General features: G+C 40.9%; 1 protein-coding gene across 1 annotated transcript in view; it reads right to left on the bottom strand.

The window, feature by feature from the left end:
* The window catches only part of LOC308221330 (cytosolic phospholipase A2 epsilon-like), a gene marked incomplete at both ends in the record, with an annotated part of 32,775 nt that extends 16,824 nt beyond the window's left edge, over positions 1-15,951 (bottom strand). Inside the window, 6 exons of the mRNA XM_080618315.1 lie at positions 194-234; positions 1,340-1,471; positions 1,966-2,102; positions 5,709-5,781; positions 14,523-14,609; positions 15,856-15,951. Of these exons, the coding sequence (XP_080474441.1) occupies positions 194-234; positions 1,340-1,471; positions 1,966-2,102; positions 5,709-5,781; positions 14,523-14,609; positions 15,856-15,951 (566 nt within the window). The remainder of the gene's footprint in view (positions 1-193; positions 235-1,339; positions 1,472-1,965; positions 2,103-5,708; positions 5,782-14,522; positions 14,610-15,855) is intronic.

The following is a 15,951-nucleotide window of genomic DNA, read 5'->3' as shown; positions in this document are numbered from 1 at the left end:
CTTTGGAAACAACTAAACTGCAGAACAAGCTGACTGGAGAGACCAGCTGAGTGTCTTTGACTGCAGTAGTGATGTAAGAGAAGCCTGACACTTTTTTACAGAAACCCCTCAAAATGTGACTTCTAATGCTGTTTCTTTGGTTTAGCACTTTATGATTTTTTGCATTTTTAAAAACAACGTGTGTATCACTTACGCAGCCTCCAATTTGAATTCAACCTCTAGCTCCTCTTTAGCCTGAAAACAAGAACAAGAAATTAGATGAAGTAGCTACATAATGCTTTCTCCCTTCTCTTAGCCCTGGTATGCAATACTGAAGTAATTGTTTGCAGTGCTCAGGCTGTGATAAATATTTCAGACTGGAAGGTCTGAAACAACATCTCAAACCAGATAGTTTAATGATTCCTTGCTCAGCAATTTATTTCTTTAAGATATCATCAGAACAACCTGTACTTTTATCTCTTAGTGTGAAGGTGCTGCTGAACGTGCTGGAACTTGCTTTGTCTTCTGAATCCTACCTTATTCTCCCAACTATTCCTGACAGTATCCTGTTTTAACTTCCTGTCCTTGCTATTAGCTTGGAAGCTAAAGGTACTTTCCAGCCATCACTGTAACATAATAAACAGAGATTGGCATTATTTAGTGATTTAGTGATACAGTTTTGCAACCTGTAAGCCAGTGCCGATATATATGAGCTAGTGAGTGACCTAGTTTGGGTATCAAAACCAATCTACCCATGGTATCAAGAAGGTGCATGGAAAATATTTCACTGATCTCATACATAGATCTCAAAGGGAGTCAAAACTCTTCCTCTTATTTTATAGATATGAAACTGAAAAACAGAGTAAATCAGTCATCCAAAGCTTCAAAAACCGCACTAATTCCCATAGACAAGTCAGAAGGCTCAGTGCTAGCTGAGGTGCCACTGCAGAGGACAGCCCTGGGATACATACAGCTTTGCCTCTGGGATGAAAGTAGATATAATGAAATGAAAGTAGATGTAATCACATGGAATGTAATTCACATGGAAAAAATATTTACAGATTATTCACCCTGCAGCAGCTATGCAGCCTTGGTGTTGCACAGAGGTAGCTCACAGTCGGATCCCTCCCCTCCTGCACTGTTTCAGTCATATGCTTTATTATAATTTATAAAAATACTAGGAGGAGGCGCTCAGGCTGTCAGATTCAGATTTTTACCACATTTTTGTGTTTATATTTCAAACAGCAATTCATTATTGGGATAAGTCATCCATGGCAAATTCAGGAAGCTAACCCCAAGATTTTGAATATGTTGTATAACTCTCCACTAGTTTCTTAGTTGCTTTATTTTTTGCTCTCACCTGTGGGCTTGGCTTAAAATACAGGAGCACTGTTCTTTCGATTGGGAGTTTAGCAGTATCAAAGAGCGCACAGAGGAGATGGTCATCTGGAGTAACAAAATCCTCATCATACACTGTCAGCTCTAGCACGTTCTGGGAAAAGAGAGAGAAGTGTTTTTTATAGTGCTTATATTTTGGATATCAATAACTCTAGGGAAGAAGGGGCATTGAGGATGTGCTTGATAAGAAAAGTGGAGAAATTAAGAATCATCCCCGTTTGGACAAACATACTGTAAATCGAATATTCATTCTTCCCTAGTTCATTTTAATTGCTGCAATGTGAGTAATACATTGGCTATACTTCATGATAGCTTAGTTAACTCCCAAATTCTGTATCCATCTTGCACTGACTTACATGAGTCTCTAGTTACCCTCAAACCCCAACACTGGGCTCAGTTTCTGGCCCTCCTAAAGAGCCCAATTGAACAGGCAGGGGAACCCAGGCATCTCTACTGTTAAACAATTTGAACAGTCCCTTATCATAGGCAATCTCTGAAACAGTTCCTGGGCACAGTTCAAGTGATAGATAGGACCCACCATACACAAAATCTTCAGGCTGCTTCAAGTAGATAACTTCCGCTCCTTACCTTGACCTGACTCTGGATCCTGAAGTAGAAGGTTTCATTCCACACTGGATTGTTGGAGTTTCTCACAGTTTTAGTGCGGGACTTTTCACATGTCGCAGTTGGCAGCCACAATGACACATAGCAATCAGCCTGCGTTACTGGGTAGGGAAAGAAGCCAGTTGTTTATGTGGCAAAATCAGTGGTGCTGCATGACACTGGAAAGGTTACTGCATGATACCAACAGCAAGTATGAGTTATTTAAAGACAGAAATGCCTGAGGTAGTGTAGCTTTTTTCAAGATAGCCTTCTAAGATGGAAACAGACCACAAGATGACCTAAAAAACGAGGTGGATTCTATTCTTCCTTGCAGGAGTTACAGAAAACTGATGTTGTGCTTAAAAGAAGAGGATAAGAATTTCCTCTTCTAGTGAGCCAATTTCTTCAGTTTCCCCAAGAAACATGCTTTCCTGTGCTCATGTGTGCATGCACATACACACACATATTAACCCTCAGCTGTCTGATGAGAAGAACCTGAGAGCCTCTTCCACATTCTGAGAACACCTGCAAAAGGTGTCCAGCTCTTCCCTTCATCTTCTTGCCTTCAGTGATATTCTGAGAGAGGATTTGTGAAAGTGGGGGTTTGTGAAAGCAGCTGCAGAACTACCCCTGTCGTAGGAGGCAGCAAAGGCTTCCTCCAGAAGGACCTCTTTGAATCAGACATTGTATCTTAACTGATTGCCACCTCCAGCAAGAGAGGGACCAAGTCTTTCTTCCTAAGTCCACCAGAAGAAGGTTAGTGAAGGATATTCCATCCCATTTCTCAAAGGCACTGAAATTAAAGGGTATCTCAACTGGCTACAGCTGAAAATAGGATGTATTTTGTGCCAGGGAAATGCAGTATTTCTTCATGCAGGTTACGTAGCTTCAGCAACTTGAAACTCTCTCATAGACAGTTCTTAACAATAAAATGATCCAATATCACACAGTGCAAAATGTAACTAACTTTGAGAATGATGTCTTTTGTTATGAGACTTTTAAGAGAGACAAGTGATGGCAGCAGTAAATGCAAAAGACTCTTCAGCAGCAGGTAAGGACTCTGCAGTTAGATCAGGGGAAGAAGAGCTTGCACATCTACTTGTGGGGAAAGGCAAAAACTCGCCTGCCTGTAACAGGAGCTTGTTTTTGTCTTCTCCTTTTCTCTCCTCCACCAGGCTTTGCCAGGTGTCACCCTACAGCCACTGGCTCTGTCTCAAACTGGGTGGAAGCTGCATTTTATGATGTTGAAACTGTATTTGCTCAAAAAATGCTTGCTGCTTTTCTGTCCAAGTCAGAATGAAGAACTGCTTGAAAGATTGCACAGAGCATTGCAGTACTTCAACTGACACCATAATTATTGGGTTTATAACTTTCAACATGACTATGCAGAAACAGAAAAACACTTTTAATTCTGTCAAATTTATCCCAAAAATAAATGCAGAGAAATCAACACATTCCTGCGGAGTCAAAACCCCGTATTCCTCTGATGGAAAAAATTCGTCTAGAAAATATTCAGCAGGCCCCAGCCATATCCCTCATTTAACTGCTCTTGTCTGGAATCATATCTTCTGTTTTAATTCACTTCTACCTTCTCACCACTCTTATCTCTTTATTTCTTATCTTTCTTCCCCATACTTTCTTCCTGTGTTATTTGAGAGGATATTTCACCCTTTTCCTTTTTCTTTTCCTTTTCCCTTTCCTTTCCTTTTTCCTTTCTTTTCTCCTTTCCTTTCCTTTTCCCTTTTTTTTCACTTTCCTTTTCTCTTTCCTTTTCCTTCTCCTTTCCTTTCTCCAAAGGGAAGGAAAAAAGCTGTTCTGTCTTCAAGCTCACAGGTGGCAACAACAGAAATTACCCCAGTACCATCCATTTCCCTCAAAGAGTGGGCATGATGGGACTCTGAGAATCATGATTCTCAAGGATGTCTCTTCACTTCAGACATTTGGGCTGCTATATCTATACTACAACCCTTTGCCTCTTGCTGTCTTTACACCCATGCCCATTTTGCGTTAAGGTCTGGAAGACGTACCTGGGTCTTTAACATTCTCATGGGTACAGATCAACAATAAGCAGCATCAAAAGCTCCATGGCTTAAGAAGGATGTGAAGGTCCTTGGATACATCCAGAGAAGGGGAACAAAGCTGGTGAAAGGGCTGGAAAGCATATTGGCTGAGGTCTCTGTTCCGGATCTATAATCATAGTTTGTGTCTTTCTACAGCTTATTTTGTTACCGTTTCCTCAAGTGTCAGAGGCTTTTGCAGTGGAGCTAATGAAGATATCCCCCTCAGAGAACTGTACGAGCATCCATTTGATTTTGTGTGATGTTTGGTTTTTTGTTGTTTGTTTTGGGGATTTTTTGGTTTGGTTTGGTTTTGGTTTTGTTGTTGTTTTTTTTTTTAATCTGGGAAATTCTGTGCAGATAAGAATACTTTGAAGTATTTTGAAACTGCAAAAATAGGTATTCAAACATGTTTGGAGATCCTAGAACTAACGATACTCATTTTAAAATGTTTTAAAAGTAACTCTGTACACAGTTAGGGAGACCGTGTGACTTCAAGTTTATCATTGGAGATAGATGAGTGTTGGCTGTTCGGCTGGCAAAGTACTCTATTGTACTGATGTGATTCATCAACCTTGTATCTCAACTGTACTTTGAGATACAAAACATATCAAACAATTCTTAATTATATGAGTAGATGTAGGAAAACTAGTCAGCTGTGTATTTAATGCAAAATATTGCCTCAGTTCTGCTTGCACAATCTCTTTCTACCACCTAGTTATTTGTGATTTTGCCTTGCTGCCTGACACAGAGATTTGTGATGAGTCTTTGATGAAACCTTTTTGTGTTATTGCATCATCACATGCATGCCAAAGACATGGTGCAGAAGGGAAGTGTAGACGCAGAGAGTGCAACACAATGATAGGACCCAAGATATGGTTAGTATACCATCCACTCAGAGCTGTGACACTGCGAAGTCCTCTGATATACCTTCCGAAAAATGTGCGACAACCACAGGGTAAGATGGGAATGGTACTGCATGGTAAATCCTGAATCGTCATCTTTCAGAACATATTCCCTGGCTCTTCCTGTGCAAGAGACCGTACTGCCTATTGCTGCCACTTACAGTGAAAGACGAGAATCAAGACAGACAGAAGGGTTACACCATTTCCGTTCTACATTCATCCTAGAGCTACTTTCAGCATCTTTTCACAGGTGGCCACATAGCTATATTGATTCAAACTAAACAGTTAACTCGTCTATCTTGTGTGACATGCCTTATCTTTCTGCACGTGTGGAAAGTCCGTGTCCTTTAACAAAACCGTGGTATTTTCCTTTCCTGCTCACTTACTTCTCACCACTTTCCTGCAGGGTGACTCACACTCCTGCGCAACTGCAAGGCTGCTGCATGACCATTAGAAGGGACAAGACATCCAGCTCCCAGTCAGCACATTTTTGACAGTATTTTCAGGGTAGTTAAAAACGACATTTCCAATCACAATGATTTTAGAAAGTTTTTTCTTGTTCATTTCAGCTTTGTCAGAATAGAATTTGGTGGGGGATGAAAGAGTTTGCTCCTCCCAGCAAGCAGCAAGGACTAACTGGTTTATATCAGTTAGTTTACATGAACACTGGATTAATTCAGAAACACTTGGAAAAGTCTGCTATACAATTATGGAAGAAAACTTGCTGTCTGTACCCTGAGATACAACTAAGAATGGAGATACTTACAGGTGTCCACTCGCTGGAGATTTCTCATCCGGATGATCCTTACGGTCAGCAGGTAGCAGGGAGAGGATTCTATCTGGAGAATGGTACAAAACAGAGTATGAATAAACCTTCAGTGGGGAAAAGTATCAAATGTGCAAATTAACAGAGTGCTACAAAGCAATAATACAGTTGGTAAAAATTGTGTCAGCCATTTCACATTATTTCTACAATGCAAACCTGCAACATAAGCTTCTGCAATCAAGGAAGTTCTGTTTTAACATTTCACAAATTTCACTCTCTATCTGCAGTGCTACCCTGAGAGTCCAGATCACTCATCATAGCAGAAAAGAAAGGGATAAATCCTTGTCAGCTGACACTGCCTGCAAGACTCTTACAAAACCCCTTGCTCTGAAATTGCAGAGTTCAGCTCTACAATATAGCTACAGTAAGTCTCTTGGATAGTGTAAATGCACTGGTGAACTCCGTGATGGAATTGTCAAAATACCAGCAGTCTTATTTAAAGTTACAGTCAATCACCTTAGCAACTACCCATGAGGTCCCATCACATTGAAAAGAGTGCTATGGAGAATTCCTGTTGTCACTGACTCTCATGGGATAAACCTGAAGTACCGATCCATGAGAGGTGGTTTTGCCTTCTGCTTCAAAACCATAGATTTCTCTGGTTTTCTTTTTACAGTTGCACACGAAAAACAGTAACAATAATCTGAGCTTTTCTAAATCACAATGATGAGATAAACCAATGGCTGAGAACTGTTTCCAGAGGATTTAGGGAGTAAAGAATTAGGTATAGATTGCCTTCAGGGAAAAGTAAAGTTCAATAACCTCCTCCAAAAACCCCTCAAGATTGAAAGTGCTTAACTTCTTTTGGTCCCTTTGAATGTCCCAGCCATAAATTTTTGTGAAACAAGTCTCTCCAGATTTCGTGACTATGGGGACCGCTTGTTTTTTATTAGAGGATAAGGTGATTTCCTTCTTCTAAGGAAGGTGATTTCCTGCTGGCACGTTCCATAAAGCTGTCTCTGGCTCAGACCTAACTGCAAAAGACTGCTCTGACAAAGCCAATAAATAAATCAGAATTTCCTGTGGCTGTGACACACGGTCATTTCCTCACACTCCTAGAAACATTTCCACCTGCATAAGTGGTTATAGCAGAGCCCTCCAAATCACTGTTTTTGACAACTGCTATTTTTACCAACTGATTTCCTCTCATTTAGGAGCATCCTTCTATTTCTATAGCACTTCAGAGACTTCCTAGAACGTCTATAAACAAGTAGACAAAGTAGATGTTAAGGCAGATAAAGAGAAGCTGGAGGAACATCACTTAAAACAATACATGCAATGTTGCCAATTACTGTAAGATAACAGAGCAAAAAGATCTTAATTTCAGATGGGAAGACAATTAGGCCTCCTTTGTCACAACAAATTACTTTTTCAATGTACATTTAATATCCTCTCTTCTTTCTCCTAGCACATAGTGTTATGTTAAAATATTTTTGCTGAGATCTTTAATACAGTTAATGCTTTCACCCCTCCTGTACGTTCATCAAGAAGTCCTTGGTTTCTTCCTTGATTTAGTATTTCTTCATGAAATTAATCCTCAGCAATCCACCCACCTTTTATTTCAAGTATTCTTAAAGGAGAAAAAGCCTAAGAGAAGCTGCAAAATTTGCAAACAACAGCTGATGGAGGGTATGCCCTCAGAGCTACCCCACACAAGGACACTGGTTCACATTTCAGAAACAGTATAGCCATATGATTGAAGTTCTCCACCCAGTTAATTAACCCTTCTTGTCAGGTAATTAACAAAGGTGGATCATCACACTCACATGTTAGGAATGAGTTTAGGCACCTCAGCATATGCCCTAGAAGGCAGAAACTCATTTTGCAATAGGATCTCCATAAGCATGGGGCAATCCTTGCCGCCGTTTATCTCTAGAGATTGTGCAAGGCACTGCCAGCTCCTGGATCAGCTCCAGCTAAGCTTCCTCAGGCAAATGGCATTGCTTGGGTTAAAAATGATGGATTCCATATTTGCAAAGCAGTTTGAGATTCTTAAATAGGAGACATTAAGGAAGTAGAGCGGGTTGGGATTTTTTAATGATTGTTACACAGTTTCTGGCATCTGATCCCCTGTCTCCTGGTTGCCATGTAACGACTTTCTAAATGTTAGCCAAACTTCCCCATCTGACACGGGGAAATCAATTCTCGGAGATGCAGGTTTCACAAAAAGCCTTACTGAGGTGTCACAATAAAAAATGTATCAGTAGCTTCACAGAAGCTACAGATATCAGGACCTGTGCTTGCAATGTGGGAGAGGCAGATGCTACCAGCCAGTTACCTGAGAAAGAGGCAGCATCCAGGCATTACCCGTCCTGGCAGCCCTGGTACCTGCTGGTGGAGGTAGAAAAGACAATAGGGAAAGCAGAAATCACTCAGTGACTAGGACTTGATAGTTCTATTGCTCCCAGGAGGATTTGCTATTTTAATTATCTCCAGTAACATATTAAACAAAAGAAATGTATTTAAATAGCAACTGTGACAACCGTAACATGATGTACTAGGGTCTAGTTATACAAAGAAACTGGCAGCTATTCATGCACAAAACAAAGGATAGAAGTTCTGTTACTCCGATTACTTAAAAACTACTATGATGTCTTTAACAAAAAAGGGGCTGCTATTATGTCATGATATTCCATATATGGAGAGATTCCCATCATAACCTTGAGTGGTGGAAGACCACAGGCAGCGTTGTGCCCTGGGGCTAACAAGGACATACTACAACAACTGTTAAGCACTGTCACATCGTAGCTTTCCTTCTGATAAAATCAAGTCTAATGTAGTCACTTTGTGACTGTTTCACTGACTGTCAATCTGTCAGCTTGTCTTCAGCTCGGTGTTTCCCAAATCGTATTGATGTGTGCTTCCTGTACACGTGTGTATAGGACAGCTGCATGCAACATAGCACACTATGATGCCAGAGCATGAAAAGGATGTATTCTGCTAGTGTCTCTGTACTCCCAGGGAGATGAAGCTGTACTGAGATTTTCCAAACAGCTCCATAAAACATAGAGCAGACTTCATATTCTGTTCTTCCGATTTTACACCAATTCCATAAAAAAGAATAACATGGTATGATACTTGGCATCAAGTTACTGTGTTGGTGGGAGTAAAGGATTCCTCTGTCATGTGAATGATTCCAACTTTCTCCCACCCGGGTGAGTAAGAATTCAAAAACAGAAATTTCTCTGTTGTGAGCACTCTGGTGATGCATGCTGGCTGCATTCCTGGCAGATTTGTGCCTCCGTAGGTCTATCCCAACCCTTTTTAAAGTCATGCTTATATTCAGATGTAGGCATGCATGGAATGCATCTACATTGAGAAGCACTGCTATAAATTACTCCACTGGTTTAGATGTATAATACATCCTGTCACATAACAAGTGGCTGTGGAGCTCCAGAATGACAGTTCTCCTTAATGAGACAAAAGCCCATGAGACCAGAAGATGGATATTCTTCATAACCTTTTTTTACTTGCCTTTCTCTGAATACCTCTCTTCAGTCTCTAGGCTTCTTTATATAACAGACTCTTCCAGGATGAGCTACTGCTAGCATCATCTTCCCAGACTGCGATATCAATGGTACAGACATTCATCACTCCACCATGCTTACTGGAAGACCAATCCAGTTTTGCAGTTCCACAACAGTACAATCAAATGAATGCTGGGTCAATGCACACTTTGTTTTCCAGTGAAGGCTCTTTGTTTTGCCATAGATTTTCAACCAGGTAGCAGAATATTGTAGCTGCCTTCCCAAAACATAGAGCAGTCATTTAACAGCACTGATTCAGAGAGAACTTACCCTTGAACCTCCAAGGGCAGCCAATACATTCCAAGTCCCAATTGTAGCCCTTTTTAGATTGCTATTTATTCAAAGCAATCATAAACTAACAGAAAAGTAATGCAGAGATCCTGAAATTCATCTTCAGTGTGCATGATGAAAACTGTATCATCACCAAAAAGCAGTTGTCCTCCAAGCACATGCTTGGCTGTTGCTTTTCTACATGAAATGCAGAATGCCTTCCATGCAGTCTTGTGAGGAGGTAACCTTTGTCATGCTGCATGAAAAAGTTTGATCTGGAAGCAGAGAAAATGATGCGCCACAATGTGCTGGTACTGTCACCTATTTCAGTGCAACCACACTGCGTGCTATCCCACAAGCCATCCTGCAAAGATCAGACAAGGTTTAAAAATACCTTGAAGACAACCAATTTACTTTTTCAGTGGTTGAAAAAGGCCATTTCTGCAGACCAACCTGAAAATATTTGTGGTATCTACGAAAACCATGAAAAGAGCTTCCTCTCCACCCACACATTTTTCCTGCAGTCACCCAATAATAATGCCTCTATCCATTTCTATGTCATCTACTGGCACAGCAGCCTTTCCTGGCAGACGGCTTCCCTGCCTTGACTAAGGTTTCCCAGCATTCCTGGCCTTGGGAAGCATTCTGCTGTGATGAAATCACTCACAGGATGTTACCGGTGCACTCCTTTCTTCATCTCCAGGTGTCAATTTAACTAGATGGTAGCCAGGGACCAAATCAAACTAAAATGCTTTGCTGCTGACGGTGTATCCAGAGCTGGTGGTGTCTGAAGATGTGCCCTTCTTGAGCTGTCTGAGAGTCAGGATTCCCTAGAGAATGTGCATCCGCAGGTTTTCTACACTTGTAATTGAGATGCTTCAGGCTGTGAACGTCAGTCAGCCAAGTCCCATCCCAGCCTGGTAGAGCCTATCTCCCACTGCTGTGGGATGGGCCAGTGAACCTCACTGTGGCACGCTGCTTGGGCTGAGCATGGTTGGCTGCTGCATTTGCCCATGTTCCTGAAGCTCTTCCTCATTCTTTACAAATGCTTTTCCACACTGGAAAAGCAGCCACTCTAATTGCTTTCTTCCTCTGCCTTCTCCAGGCCTTCGGGGCTGTGGCACCTCCGTCAAGGGCTGCGGGGCTACACGAGGCATGGTGGTTGCTGAGGACCACTGCTGCTATGGGCTGGTTTTCACAAGCCATGTGTTTCACAGGTTTTATTAGTAACATAACTTCTAATCAGACCGCTTTTTCACCAGAATTAGCAGAAGTCTTGATTGAGTATCAGTAAATTAAAAACTCCACAGCTGGATGGAAACATTCCTTTCATGCATATGGCCACAGTAACCCTGGTTTCAGCAGGGAAAATTTAACTGTGTCCACAGGAGCCTGACAGCTACGTGCAAAGGCCACGAGAGTTGTGTCCTTCAGATCATTACCTCCTCATACATATATCCATTATGGTACTCTGAACACTTTTGAGGAATAAGGCTGTACACGATACTGTGCTTGAAACATGTTTACAAAAAGCAGAATTTCAAGCATTAATCAACACAACATGGATACTTTCAGTACACAATGATCCCAGCTTCTGCAGAGGTGTATTAGTTGACTGATAACTCGGGCTAATTGCATGGCCTTTCTCGTGCTGTTAACACTGTCCTCCATCTTTTAGTGTTTCCGGACTTTTAACAACCGGAATTTTTCTGATTTTGAAAAATAAGTCCATTTGAAAACATAAAGCATCCAATTTCATATTCAAAATTATTTCCATATGTAGAACTGCAGCTAGGGGAATTGAATAGTCTATCCATGAGAAGACAGAGCCCTTTTATACTGCTTTGCCCTAAAACAACAGACAAGATATGAGAGAAAGAAGCTGATCATTAATCATCTGAGGGTTGAGATTCATCACACCTAATTCAGATAGCTGTAAAATAGATGTTTTCATCTGGCAGCGGCTAGGCATTTCTGGAGTCTCATCCTAAGCTAGTACCACAGGACATGCATCATCCTCTGAAAAATCTCTATTTCCAGCTACTGATTCTCAAGGAAATCTAAAGGTCTATCTCACTTTTACATTTTGGTGCCAAATATGGATAAGACAAACCATGTTTCAAAGTTATGAGCCAATGGGAAGCAGCCTCCTTTGAACAGAGGACAGCAAGTTTCATTTTGAAGTGGGAGGCATGCTGGAGTGTGTCATTTCAGCAGTCTGCCTTTTGGGCATCCCCATACCACCACTCACAGGGTGACAGGGGAGGACCTGGGCTCAGAACAGCTTCTGCAGTGAGCAGAGCCACTGCTGGTGCCATGCTCCTGCAAACACCATGAGGCTGGAGGTGGCTCAGGAGTGGTTTCCTCCTGCCTTTCCAGTTGCTGCTGTTGCAGTCTGTGCTGGAGCTGCTTCCACATCAGGCCCTCATGAGATACAGAAACCCCATAACTGGCACCAGTGGGTACCCAGCCCTCCTGCTTGCCTCTGCTCTTGGTTCATGTGATGGAGTCCAATCTGTGCCAGGGGCAGCAGCTGCAACCTCTTCCTAATCTCTCCATGCAGTGTGGCAGCATCCCACTCTCCCCATGATCTCAGGAGCTGCTTCCAGCTTCCAAAACTCAACAGAACCCAGAACTCCTGCTTTACACAAGGGCGAGAGAGTTTAACTGGCCTGCCCCTCTTCTGTTAAAGGGCTGCTGTTTTCCTAGCTGCACAAGCCCTGCAAGAACAAGGAGCGCTTGCTGGGCAGGGAAGTGGGAAACCACTTGACCTGAGGTATGAGGCATCTTACCCTTGTTAAGAAATGGCTAATGCTGATTTCAGAACTATGCATCCATTTTTCCCCTCCCCTTCCCTCACAGTAATTATTGTATGAGACTTGCTGCAGTCCTTAAATATTTTAATATAAACACTGAGATCTGAAATACGAGAACTGGCTCTGCGTAATACTTTAACACAGGGAAAGTACCAGCCAAGTCCTGAATAACACAGATTTCTTAATGCAGATAAAAATCAGCATGTTGGCATAAAGGCACATGTAAGTAGCTGGGATATACTGTGGCATCTTTCTAAGAGATGATCCCTCTTAGCAGGCAAAGACCTCCATATTTAAGGCTTCTGGTAGTTTCAGTGGTGAAAAATTTACATTTGAGAATAACTGAGCAGAAGGTGAAAGCATCTGTGCATCCTTCACATAAACACATGATATGCTGCAGTAATAAAGTCATAATAATGCAAGTGCATGGGATAGAATGCTGTTGTGATCACAGAAATAGGAATAGTGCCTATGCAACCAGATGCAAGAACAACTCAGGAGTTTAAACCTTTTTGTTTTCTCTCATCATGATTTAGTGTTCCCGAACCTTGTAAGGAGCAGACAGGATACCAAAGACTGATCAGCTCATCGGGTTTTGGCCTGTTTTTACCAACATTTTTAAGAAATTTTTCATCCTATACATGGTCCAGAATTTTGGTATCACCATGGGCTGGAGATACCAGGAATTTTAAGCTAAATTTTTGCAAGATGAATGTCACAAAGACCAAAGCCTGATAGAATATATCCTGAGAAAATACAATATAATCTTATAATGCCACTGAATTATTTTTTTTTTTAATATAAAAATTCTAATACTGGGCAAACACAAAAGATAAATTTCAAAAAGTGTATGTGAAAAAGTAAAAATACTGTAAATGTGAATGAAAACTTCTTTTAATTTCTCAGTGCCTAAATTGTACCAGGAATACCTGGTAACTAGGTTTTTACAAAGCTCACCTGTCTCCCCGTTTTCAGTATTACTTGACCTTGCAGATAAAGCTCCTTTTCAGTTTCATTTTGTCTAACATGTCTGTGTAGATAATGCAAATAATGCAAATATTCACATAATTATCTGCCTCAGCAGCAGATACTTCTTGGGACAACACTGTTATATGAGTCACATTTAAACTTCTCTAATCCTGACAGGTAGGAAACAATGCCTGTACTTACTGCACAGATAGCAAAAGAGCCAAATGACAACCCCTACCAAAATCAGTGATTTCTAACAAAAATAAGCCCATGACTGATCTTCGAACACAAGAAATAGCTTTAGAATATTCAAGCATCACTCCTTTCACAAAATTCATCATTACAGGTTTATTTTCTGACGGAGCAAAAAAGTGGTGAAAAATCAGGGTTCAGTAATCCAGGACACACACACCCCTCTAAATTGTTAGAATAGATATTGTACTACCAAAGCCATTACAGCAGGACAAGCATCACTATTACTTTTGGCCTTTCAGTTACAAAAAATACTGTGGAACAGAGAGCTCACCAATGGATTTCTTTTACAAGTAAGCAAGGGATTAAACCAGCAGATATTCTGCATGCTCTCAATAAAATGTAACAGAGAAATACAACAAACAATTCTGAGAATCATAAAAGCAAGTGGAATAAAATGATCCTAAAAATAAACCTAAGGGTGTACTGCTTAAACTGCTGCCATCATTACTTGTCTACCTGAGCCTTCTCCTCTCTTGAGCAAAGCAAAACCATCACTCCCTCTTTGATTGTGCGCTGGTTTTGGCTGGGATAGAGTTAATTTTCTTCATAGTAGCTAGGATGGGGCAATGTTTTCGATTTGTGCTGAAAACAGTGTTGTTAACACAGGGATGTTTTATTGCTGAGCAGTGCCCACACAGAATCAAGGCCTTTCATGTCTCTTACACCACCCTGCAGCAAGTAGGCTGGGGGTGCGTGAGAGCTGGGAGGGGATAGCCTGGACAGCTGACACCAAAGGACCATTTGCTTGCATGGATGGCTTTTGCTTTACCTATTAAACTGCCTTTGCCTCAACTCATGAGTTTTCACACTTTTACTCTACTATCTCACCAGGGGGGAGCAAATGAGCAGCTGCATGGTGCTTAGTTTCTGACTAGGGTTAAACTACATCAGGTTCAAAATTCTCTTGTTCATAATACCTTGAAATCACCATTGTCCTGTGCAGTACTTCCTTCATCTCCTTGCTGCCCACCATCTCTGAAAGAATTGATGTCTGAGTCTTTATCCTGAAGAAAGAAAGAAATAATAAATGCTAACATTAAAACAACAACAGCATCATTATCAGGGTAGATAATTAATTCCTACTTGCAGTAAGTTATGCTGAAACCCTAAATAGAACAGCTGCTGGTTACACCCAGCTCTGTTACTGTGCTCGGCATGATGAACAAACCACCATGTGGTTTGGCATATGCAGGTACACAATCCATATCACGGGTACCCTTTCAACGATTCAGTGAAGGAAGAGCCATTTCAGCTGTGAGATACCCAAAAGGTGCCCCTGCATTTATTCTGTGAATAAAGGTTTGCTTTTTGTTTTGAATGCGATCTTTTGGCAATTTGCTCCTGCTCTCAGGAGTATTAAAACTCAATATAAAAAACCCCCAGAATCTCTTATCTGGGTTTGAACCCAGAGCATGGAACACATTGCAATTGCAAAATTTTAAATCTAACTGTTCAGTTTCTTCAGGAAACCGAAGTTCCAAAATACTTCTAAAATGTAGGGTGATCCCTTTCGAAACATTTCATAGGAAAACACCTTTAAAGGACAGTTCCTAAAAGACATGTTGAAAGTGTTTTGTTTCTAGAGTACTTCCTAAAGTGATGCGCCTTTGTCCAGTGAAAAAGCACACAGAACAATGTATAACACACTGCAGTCAAAATTACATGTAAATCTTGAAATAACACAGGGAACACAAAGCAAAATGCAAAATTCAGAACAAAAATGGGAATGTGGAAATAAAACTAAGTTTCCTATCCCTATTCTCTATCCTGTCCTTCTCCCTTTTTCAATAACAAAAATGGGGTTGTCACATTAATACATGTCATTTTGCTATTGAAACAAAAACATTAAGTTTTTAATAAAAGTAACATTTAATTATGGAAAGAAACATTATTTTTTTTAAACGTATGTGTGGATTCAGGCCGACAATTCAGTCCTCTAAAAATTATTTTCTTCCCTGTTGATCTTTATCACTTTCTCTTCTTTTTCTGTTTCCTTGCTGTGCTAACTTCTCTTATTTTGCCTATGAAGCTAAGAACTTTGGCTCTGGTATAGTCAGGAGGACTTTTGCCACTGATAGCAACAAAGACAACATCTCACATTAAACTCCTTCAGGCAGAAATATTGCTGCCTAGTCCCATCAGACAGTAAGTTTGTACAGTAGCTTGTATAGAAACACTCCCACAAAGCGGGATTTTGTTTTCTGACAAATGCAGTGGACCTTAAGTAAACTTTTAAAGCTGTTTTCTTACCTGTAGACCTTTTGCATTAAATAACATCCTGGCCTTCCCTGGATCCATGTAATAGAGTGATTCCGGCACCTCCACGGGAAGCAGTTCCTGAGACAT

Source organism: Psittacula echo (assembly GCF_963264785.1).
Source record: "Psittacula echo genome assembly, chromosome: 5".
NCBI classification, from domain to species: domain Eukaryota; kingdom Metazoa; phylum Chordata; class Aves; order Psittaciformes; family Psittacidae; genus Psittacula; species Psittacula echo.
The sequence above is the reverse complement of the archived record's forward strand: the minus strand, read 5'-3'. Positions and strand labels throughout refer to the sequence as shown.